The sequence below is a fragment of the Epargyreus clarus genome, unplaced genomic scaffold (assembly GCF_041222505.1).
Source record: "Epargyreus clarus isolate Ecla_fem2 unplaced genomic scaffold, WU_Ecla_fem_2.2 ptg000014l, whole genome shotgun sequence".
Classification (NCBI taxonomy): Eukaryota; Metazoa; Arthropoda; class Insecta; order Lepidoptera; family Hesperiidae; genus Epargyreus; species Epargyreus clarus.
Genome location: NW_027332222.1, coordinates 6665082 through 6675954, shown reverse-complemented (window position 1 = coordinate 6675954; position 10873 = coordinate 6665082). Strand labels below are relative to the sequence as shown.

Genomic DNA, 10873 nt, shown 5'->3' with positions numbered 1-10873 from the left:
TTTATTCGTAGTAACAAAAAAACAATCGAATAACAATCGACGTTCGAATAACAATCGACGTTCTAATAACAATCGACGTACGAATAACAATCGACGTACGAATAACAATCGACGTACGAATAACAATCGACGTTCGAATAAAAATCGACGTACGAATAACAATCGACGTACGAATAACAATCGACGTTCGAATAACAATCGACGTTCGAATAAAAATCGACGTACGAATAAAAATCGACCTTGGAATAACAATCGACGACCGAATACAAATTATACCGCGCGGCCACATACGTGTGCTCAGGACAATGTGCAGGTGCGTCGTGTTGCAAAGTTATCGTCACTTGCCACTGGTTGGAAAATGTAAAGTATTGTATTACATTTTAGTCAATTGTACTATATATTGTTGAGAAATAATTATACCATAAATCATTTTGTATCAAATACTATGGAGTATCATCGATAATCCAGATGTCGTAGTCATCCCCTAAGTTCGTTTCATGACAACGTTTTCAAAAAGGTCATCTGAAAAATATAATATACGTCTCCATGGCGCATATTATAGAAAAAGATTATCAGAATATGTCTTTTTAGCGTATATTATAGATAAAAGTTATCACAAAAAATTATGTACTCATAGTTACATAAAAATTACTAGGTGAAATACTATATATTTGAAGAAAAATAATGTTAATAACGCGAGTAGGGTGAGAGTGAGAGTGTGTGGCCACGAGGCGCAGTGAGCAGTGCGAGAAGCAAGGTGTGGACGCACCATTAAATAACGTAATGCAACGAAGCAGCGCAAGGGTGCACGACGCACGTGCGCTTCCCCCACCAAATATATAACTCAGATTTCTTAAACACAGAAATTAGGGGCTCCTCGCTGCTAGTAGCTTTGTGTATACTAAATAGTTGACCAACAACCAAATAGCTTCGATAGTTCCATTTTTACGTAACAATCGCGTATCGCTTGACTGCGCTGTTACTAGTTTTGCGTGTACTAAACAATCGACCAACAATCGAACAATCGACGAACAATCGAACAATCGAACTATCGAACAATCGAACAATCGACGAACAATCGAACTATCGAACAATCGACGAACAATCGAACAATCGACGAACAATCGAACAATCGACCAACAATCGAACAATTTCGATTGTTCGATAGTTATTCGAATACAATCGAAGAATTTCGATAGTTATTCGAATACAATCGAACACAATAACAATCGAATAATTCGATTGTTTTTAGTAACAATCGCGCATCGCTAGTGCTGTACGATGTGAATGACAATGACATTGACAAGCTGACTGATGATTTGTACATAAATAATAAAAGATTCGCGTCTTATTTTTGTGATTTGGACTTAATTTTCGTATAATTTGCTTAATATTAACAGTAAAAGATGTCTGAGAACGTTAATATCGATCTTTCGGGACAAATGAACGCAACAGTGGAAAAAAAGGGTTTACAAAAGTATGTGAATGATATGGAACTGTAAGTCTTGATAACTAACAATAAATCCCGTGTTTTTAACAAGCTTTCTCCGCTTCTATGGTTCATTATTTACGCATCACTGCAATGAGAATGTTATTGTTTGTATATTGCATTATTCATTGCACTACGTTATTCAATTTTATGTTGATTCATATAACATAAACATATTGGAATATTTATATTTGTTTTAATCTAATACTGGTATACATGGGTACATATACCATGATAATTGATAATAACCCGTTGAAAACAAAGCGGAAAATTAGAAAAATATGCAGTTTAGTAATATTATTGTTAAATATAAGGAATGTTTATAAACACTTTTTAAAAAAATAAACTTTTTAATAAAATAAAGCATGGCATTTTTCAAATTAATATAAATAAAAATACAGATGGCAACTATTATATTACTACCTCTATGTAGACTTAAGCAATTTATTAAACAAAGTACACAGTAGTTTTAAATATTAGTTCACAGTAGTATAAAATGTTAGTGTGCTTTATACCAATATAGTCCTTGATATAAACATATGGTGAAATGTATGCAATATTGCCATAAACAATTTTTGATCCCTGCAATAATTGTTTCAATACTTATAAAAATCAGTGTGGTATGTTCTATGATTAAAGGTTAATAATAACATTATTTACTTATAAATAGAAATAAAATTGACTGAGCTCTGCATATTTGCTGCACATAACTTTTTAATCTAAACAAATCTGCTTCTCCTTTGTAGTCCATCCCATTGTAACTGATCCTTCCAAAGCTATTTCCCATAAGAAATATAGTGCCCTGGCCTTTACACAAGCATTGCCTGACTACATAATATTCATTCATTAATTATGAGCTTGCCAAACATTATTTTCTTAAACTCATAATCTGTAAACCATATTTGACATAATTTCAGACTGATACAGCATCTCCGCAGTGGGGCTGGCCCAGCCCTGGTTATGGGAGTGCTGTCCTCTCGGCGCCCATGGACACAATTTGTGGCTACAGAAAATTTTAAAGTAAATATTCCTTTAATTAAGTTAGTTCATGTTAAAGAAAAAATAGTAAGATTTTTCTTTAACATGAATTACCTTAGAACATGGTCAATGCAACACTGTTTTGTTTTACCAAAGAGCAATCACTAAGTATACAAATAGTCATATGCAATAGGATTGTAAATACATCATTTACCTAGAAAACGAACCCCCAACATTATAAGTAACAGACTGGTTTGGTGACTCTTTGTCAAGCAACTGGGGAGTTTCAAAATATATTCTCTATGTTCAGTAATATGTTGTATGTTCCAGGCTCCAGCATCAGTGCCGAGACTATCCCGCCGTATTTACCGTAATGTCGAGTACTTCCAAGCCAACTATCTTATGGTGTTTTTGGGTTTATTTGCCTACTGCCTGTAAGTTTTTATTGCTTTTTTATTTAGGCCTTGTTTATGTCTACAGATAATGAATGTGTCTTGGGCCATGATAGGCAAAATAATACTTTTCTGCAATATGCTTCAACATATTTGTTTTTATTGTAAATTGGTTATGCAGAGTCTGAGAGACTGTGCCCGTCTAAAAAAATAATACTTTGTCTGTGCTGTTTGTGTGTGCTGGTGCTTACAGTACATTTATTGCAATATGCAATCTGATTATATGAAACAGCCAATTGGTACTCTGTTTAAGTAAATATTTATTTTCAGAATAACATCACCATTGCTACTCATCGCGATGGTTGCCAGTTTTTTCGGTTATCGGAAATTAACTTCTGGTCCTAATACTTGGAAGGTAAGTTTCAATCTTTATAAATTGCTTTTAAATATAATTTATAAACCAATTACATTTTTATTTTAATGTAATGTATTCTTTTATTCTGTTTTTTACAGCCCAAAGTAAGTTCATAATATCTGTTTTTTTTTTCACATTTTGTGTCTGATTTCTGATGTCCATCTATATTAAATTATTTTTCCTTGTGTAATGAAATCTTTCACTTGTGTCAAATCTAAAGGAGAAACCTTTATAATCCTTTATACTAAGTAAAAGTAAAAATTAAGTAATTTTGGTTATGGTCTACAATTCCTTCATAACAATGTATGTCGATATACAATATTATATTTTATAAAGCCACTTTATTTTTTCTTACAAAGATATCCTCATGAACTGTTCACTGAATTAAAATTTACTGAACTGTTTTATTGTAGCGCCATCTCTTATCGGTCTACGAAATTTTGCTACGCTATAAATTCGATATTGTGGTGTTTGTTTTTAAAGTTCCTGTCCTTATCTCGCTATTGTACTCTTTCCCTTATTCACGAAACCTATCTGCAACTTGGCTCTAACCTTCTCCTCAATGTGATTGTGGCGCTAGATCGGCGGTTGGGAGCTGAGCAAGACGCAGCAGTATGCGGTTGCTGCGGCCGGCTCGATGGCCCTGTGCTGGTTGGCGGGAGCTGGTGCTGTGTTATTCTGGGTGTTGGGTAAGTTGATGTACTTATTACTTACATAAAACATTTCAACTTATGTTGTGTACAAGAAAATTCTAAATTAAAAAAAAAATACATACTCGGTTTTGTTTCATTGAAAATGCATTGGAAATTGTAATACCAGTCTACGTATGTCTTGCGTACTTATAAAAATTATATGATATTAATGTATTATTTTATGTTGATATACGTATTATTTTACCTAAAACTTTAATTGTTCTTCTAAAAATATTTTCCATTGGTTTAAAATGCTTTGTATTTTAAAGGTTTTTTATTACAAATATTCTGTTAATATATTCCAGGGGCTACAGTCACAGTGATTGCATTGCACGCGAGCTTCTTCGACGCGGAAGCGCTGCCGCCCTCTGACGACCCTGAACAGTTTCCCATGATCGAGCAAGTCTGACACGGGCATTTACCGCTCTACTTGCCCCGGGCAATTGCGAACAAGCAATTTGGACCCTGAAGTAGAGATAGTCATTCAATGCGACCTGTATAATGACCAATAAAAACTAACCCTTGTACCTTACCATTTTAAGATTGCAATTCTACTCATCTTGGATTTCTCAAACCCTTTTGCCATCCGAAGAAAGGACGATTTACAATTAATATAACCTGTACCTTGTATAGTACAGTTTTACACGGAATATACCTTGCATTATAAAATTGCAATTCTTCTCATCTCGGGTTTCTCACCCATTTTCCATTGGACGATTTACATTTAATGTAACCTGTACCTTGTACCTTACAAGTTAATACCACATTGGTACATATTACAATAACTATATAACGCAAAACGTTGGACTAAATCCTTTGAAGGCTATTATTATACTTAGTACCTTTTATTATAAGTAATCTTTAGTAAATTTGTTAGTATATACTAGAGTGTGTAACCACTAGATGAAAATTGTAAAACAATTTTATTTGGCTGTAATATTTTTTTGAGAATTTGTTTTTTTCATATTGGCTTAAATATAGCTGTATTTTCTACACTTGTAATCTAAACATTCAGTTGCGAAGCATACATTAGTTAAGTATTTATATTTTGTGTGATCTTGTATTTTAAGCCAAAAACATTTTGATAATGTACCACTTTTAAATAATAACGCACATTTTGTATATTTAATATCTGTGACTGTACAATCACAAGTGTTTAAAAAATATTTCAGTGCAATTTCATACGGTAAATAAGGATGTATTTTAGCAATAAATATCATAACTCATATCTAATACACATGCGAGCATACAAAGGAACATCCTGCCAATAACCTTAAGCAAGTACTACTGAAATTTTCAGACATGCAATTTTAAAAATGCTTAAAGCTTTCTCTGCAGTTATCTTGTATATTTTTTTGGCATAGTTACAAAGTGTTTACATATATCATACATACATACATACATAAATTACATATACATAGTATCAGATGTACCAATTGCTTAATTTATTTTACAATAAGTACTTTTAAGATATTTTCCATTTCGTGCCATTTATGCCACTTAAAGAGATTAGCCAAATATGTCCCCCCAAGTTTTAAAAAAACCTCTCCAGAAATTCAATTTAATTAAACCTAAAAAAGATTTGGAGCTAATCTAATGTCTATTACTATTGCTGTCCCCGTTATAAAAATGGTTTTATCGCAAAAAATCGTATTGTCTTATTGCAATTTATTAAATAAATTTCCTAAAAAACATTTCAGGTAAATGCACTAGTTCCCCTACTCGTAAGCTGTGAACTATAACTTTATAAATTATATACTTAGATACTTTTTAAATTAGATTCAATCTTTATTTTTTTTATTATTATTTCAGTTTGGCTTTTAAAATGTTTATAATATATGAGTATGATGTACGAGTATTTGAAATTGATATTATATTGTGTATTTATAATAACAATCATAACTTTATTTCACGTAGTGCTTAATTATAACTTACTTATTTATATGTTTATTTTTAAATAAATGTATTAATTGTACAATAATTTCAAAGTTTCCTACATTTATGGCAAAACTTATAAGTGACTTATTTGTTTACGTAATAAATCGTTTGACCAAATTTTTTTTTTATTTTGCTTATCACTTTATCAGTAATACTGAAGTAGAGGCATAAATAAAATCCTTAACACGAGGACATAAGCAGGTAAGTACTTAAAAAGCAGGTTACAATGAAAACAATATAAATTCATGTTATTTAATATTACAAGTAACTTAGAACAAATACAAATTTAAAAGCAACTTTATATAAAATTCTTCATAATATGTATTTAGCAAAATCGATGGACTTAGAATGTATATGTACACCTATACATTCTCGAGATAACATATATTTATATCTACGGCATAATAAGTAGCTCACACATTCATGTGAAGGCTACAGTAAATAATTTTCAAGAATAACATAGCTACTTAAATACATAATTTAAAATCTTTATTGCTGTCACTTTTACAAGAATAATTTATAATAATTATCTTTTATCAGTCCTTGGGCTCCCAGGGGTAGGAAGTTTCTTGACTATTTGGTTGTAAATTGTATGCATAAGCAATAATCATATTTATCATCACAATAATATAACGTGTTAAGTTATAACATTAAAATAATTGAGATACTTAATAAAGGACCTATGAGCCACACAATACAATTATAGTCTAAAGCTCTAACAGTTATGGATAGGCCCTAGCAATGCTATGAATACAACAAGAGTTGCAAGCACTTAATATTATTAAAAACACAAAAAGGCACAGTTGGTGTACTTAGAAATTGTAAGTGTTTTATTTGCATGGTCCATGATGAGCCACATGGCGAGAATCAAGCCCTTGTAAATAGTCTTCATTTGACAATTTTAGGATCTACATAATTGGGTTAGAAAGAGCCTTGTATTTATAATATTGTAAGCTGACTGATGTACAATTTATTTTACAGATATCAAGTATCCTTTCTATGTGTTTATACTCGTGATGGTATTCTCCTAACCAATCTTATGATAGCACTCTCTAATGTAACTTCTCCCCAAAAAGTTGACTTTCTTGAAACTTTTATTTCTCCTGTAATCTAAAGGAGTTCTTTCTCCAGATATTAACTGCATAATGGTTACAATACTTTGTGAGCTCATAGGTTTAAATATTTGAATAATATAAAAATCATCTAGAATATAATATTCTTATTATACAGTTTGACTAAGACAGGAACAAAGAAATATTTCAGATGTTCTATATAGAAACACTGAAAATGTAATAATCATGTAAATTTTAAACAACTACTTCATAAGTATTAAATAAAATTATAATGTATAAATCATGTTTATACTTTAACATGTATAAAAATAAAAAATAAGTAATTAATTTAAATTTCGTGTTATACTTTTTCTTTACAAAAATGGAAGAAAAAATTAATATAAATAAAATTTTACACAGAATTAGTTGTCTAGGATGCCTAGAACAAAATGAGAACCTACAATAGAAATTCATAATAACTCATTATTACAAAATTGAATAAGAATTATTAAGCCTTTCTTTCAAGTGCAATAATATAGTTTTACAACTTTATAAGGTTCAATAAATCATAAAAATATGATAAAAATAATATTGTGTACTTGTTAAACATTTTGCTAATTGTACTCTGCAATGTCTGAGACAAAAATAAATCTCTAAGCAACAAATCAATAAAATTTCAAATAATATGAACATATTATTTCATATAGCTATAATAGTTTATTGCATTTATATTTAATAAATCCCCTGGAAGACAATATGTATGCTTAAAATACAAGTCATCAGTCATTAGTCCACAACATATTAATTTCATTTCTCCTAAAGTTTGATAAAAAAAAATATCAAACTTTATAAAAATCCTGTGATATTATTTTACTTTGTACACAATGGTTGATGATGCTAATTATAGCATGAAAATTGCATATTTGTAATACACAAGTTAAGGCCTATATTAGCTTAATAGCTAATATTAGGCAAATTAAGGCTATTAATATTATTAATAGCCTTAATTTGTGTATTACAAAGGTAACAGAATACTGACAGCATACCGTAATGGTCATTATGTCAAATACAATATATAATAATCATGGATCTGTGAAAGGGCAATTGCCAACTCTTGACTAATGACCACCAAGAGAAGTATTTTGCCCAAAAATTAGATATGGATTTATAACGATCATACATCATTGTGTACTAGGATTCAATTACATACTTGTATACATCACAGGACAGTTAATTAATAATTTAAATAAGTCACAACATAACACCATTGTTAATTCTAGTCAGTTCCATGTCCGCCACAAGTAAGATTTCATCCCATTTGTGTGATGGTATGTGTGGTGGGGTGGTTATGCCTAGCCTCAGCTCAGCACTGCTATTTGGCGTTGTAAATTCCAATTTCCTTTTAGACCTACCTGCGAATACGTGACATGGCGTAACTCTGTGAGTATTTGGCATAGGAAGTGGCGTTACGGGTGACGGTGTACTCAATGTGGTTATCACCACTTTATCAGACTTTTTCATCTTATATGGCCCTACGTACTTAAATACAGGTTTTTTTAATATTAAGTTACCAGATACTTTTTCTATGAGACCAATGGAAATAAAGACGTTGGCGATGTCGTACAGCCTCCTCACTTTGGATTTGTGTTGGCGATCCAGCTGTTCTGGCGACAAAGCTGCCTTGTTCTTGTTATTTGTGTCAATAAGGACCCTCACAGCCATTTCCAGGTTTATTAGGGTATTCTGTAAAGAAAATAAAATAGCCACATTAGTAGCTACTCTAATAATACTCATACTCTGCTAATCAGACATTTACAAAGATTTATAAAATAAATCTTATTTTTGTAGGAAAAAGAAACTGATATAATAGTTGTCTGAAAAGTCAATATCAATCATAGACTGAAGGGAAGGAACCTCATAATTTGAGAAAATACCTTTTTTACCTAAAATTATAATTAACAATATATAAACAATGACTACAGTAATAATAAAAATTAGTACTATGTAACTTACCGGCGGCTCCACTAAGAACAGCATCAAAAATCTCTGTGCTAACACTCCTAAAGTCTTATGTTTGGGGGCCGGAGGTTTAGGAGCCCTGCCCCGCAGAGCCTCAGACAGCCTCAAGGTCTCGCCCTGTTTCTTTAGCAGCTTCAAGAAGGAGTTCAGTCTTGCACCTCCATGCCACAGGTAGGTGTTCTTCCTCTTGTGCACGGCACACTGCATGGCCTCCAGAATGTTGATGATGTCGTACATGCGACGTTTCTCCACGCCTAGCCGGGCTGCAGTGCTGTCCAATTGTATCTCCACTGTGCCATTACCGTGCAGTGGGTAGAGATCGAGAAATCTGAAAAAATAAATTTTATTAGGCTAAAACTAGTGGTGGTGAACTCTATGAAGTTCTATTACCTGAAGCAGAGCACCTAGAACCTTAACGTCTACTTCTGCCTTATAACAGCTATTTAGAATTGGTAATCAGATATGCAAATAAGTATTAGACTTAAATCAGTCTTTATCATCAGACAAAAATTAGTCTTTAAAGGCAAATACATCTTTTCTGGTACGGGTAGGGTACAGAAGTCTATGAGCAGAATTTGCCTCTTGATATCCAAGTTGGATGCACTTGTTTGGATATTATTGTATTTGTATTTACCTAGCCTACACTGAAAGATATCATAAAACTACTTTTTCACCGATATTTATGACAATTTTTGATGAGAAATAATATGAAAAAACTAAATATTTATCAGGTACTTTTGACATTTTTACTACAAGTAATATCAATGAACTTACTTAGTAAACTTTTTATATTATAATCTATAATGTAATGAGTTATAATTAAGTCTATTTAAAGAATACTGCTGCAACTGTATCTTATTTGTTATAAATACTTAAACCTCACGAATAGTATCACGAGACTCACTTGTCACAAAGTATTTGCAGGGACTTCTCTTTCCGATGTACCGTGCTTGGCGGCGGCGTGGGGTACTGCAGGGCGACATTGGTCAACAACTTGAGGTTAGCGGTCGGGGACACATAACTAGACGAGTTGGTCACCTCGCTCAGAGCGCAACGATGCTTCGGAGTACAAGTTATGTTGTCATCTTCATACATCGTGTGATAACATTATGCAAAATTCACAGCCCACAAAATATTCGCGTACTTTTTGACAGCACCCACACAAATCGAGTTGGTCAACAATATTATTATAAGAATATTATGTCAAGAGTTTCAAATTTGATGCGTGATTTAGCTATACATTAAGTTATTCAAATAAAATGATAAAATAAACATATTAAAAAATTATAACATTTAGTAACCTATCGATAAACAACTTTGACAGAAGCAAATGCGCGCGAGCCATTAGCCAATAACCAAATAGGTAAGAAAAAAATAAACGTTCCGTTTTTTCTTTTTTTCATAACCATTCAAGAAAAAATTAACATATATTTATTTATTTCCATTTAACTCAGATGTTAGTATTTACATTGTACTTAAAATTACTTTATAATATTAATAAAATTATGAATATTTCGTTGTATAATAATGATTTATTTATTTTATAAAAACGTGTCACAAACAAGTCTTATTTCAAAGTAGATAAGTTAAAATATGATACCGTTCAAGTAATAGTACTAATAGTTTTCTATATAAGTTACTATATTCTTTGCTAATAGTAAGGGTTAAATCGTATGTTTCATAAATGTATACGACCCTGACAAGTGCGTATGACCGATTCAGTAATACAAGGATAGTAGGACATTTCATCTATAAGGTTTTCAAAACAACACATTTTTTTTTTCTTATCCGGCTGTACAATACTGTATATCGGGGTTTTAAGTGTAATATATAAAAGTGATTTTATGATCTTTTGTCTTTGCTCGTAATTAATTATCGATATTTTGAAATATGGTTTC

The 10873-nt window shown here is 31.6% G+C and overlaps 2 protein-coding genes across 3 annotated transcripts; one reads left to right on the top strand and one right to left on the bottom strand.

Annotated features, from left to right (window-relative positions):
* The first annotated feature begins 1286 nt into the window (after window positions 1–1286).
* On the top strand, window positions 1287–5571 carry LOC140747326 (prenylated Rab acceptor protein 1). 2 transcript variants are annotated; one of them, XM_073079711.1, is made up of 6 exons: window positions 1287–1477; window positions 2407–2509; window positions 2798–2901; window positions 3190–3274; window positions 3855–3963; window positions 4272–5571. In XM_073079711.1, exons 1-6 carry the CDS (start codon window positions 1407–1409, stop codon window positions 4373–4375), a joined length of 576 nt encoding a protein of 191 aa, XP_072935812.1. In that variant the 5' UTR covers window positions 1287–1406; the 3' UTR covers window positions 4376–5571. The 2 variants fall into 2 exon arrangements, with proteins under 2 accessions (XP_072935812.1, XP_072935811.1); XM_073079710.1 differs by having other exon boundaries at window positions 1287–1498.
* A 571-nt stretch (window positions 5572–6142) lies between these two features.
* LOC140747324 (transcription factor E2F7) lies at window positions 6143–10335 on the bottom strand. Its single transcript, XM_073079708.1, has 3 exons — window positions 9880–10335; window positions 8970–9303; window positions 6143–8699 (listed from the first exon to the last, which is right to left on the bottom strand). Exons 1-3 carry the CDS (start codon window positions 10068–10070, stop codon window positions 8208–8210), a joined length of 1017 nt encoding a protein of 338 aa, XP_072935809.1. The 5' UTR covers window positions 10071–10335; the 3' UTR covers window positions 6143–8207.
* Window positions 10336–10873: the final 538 nt, after the last annotated feature.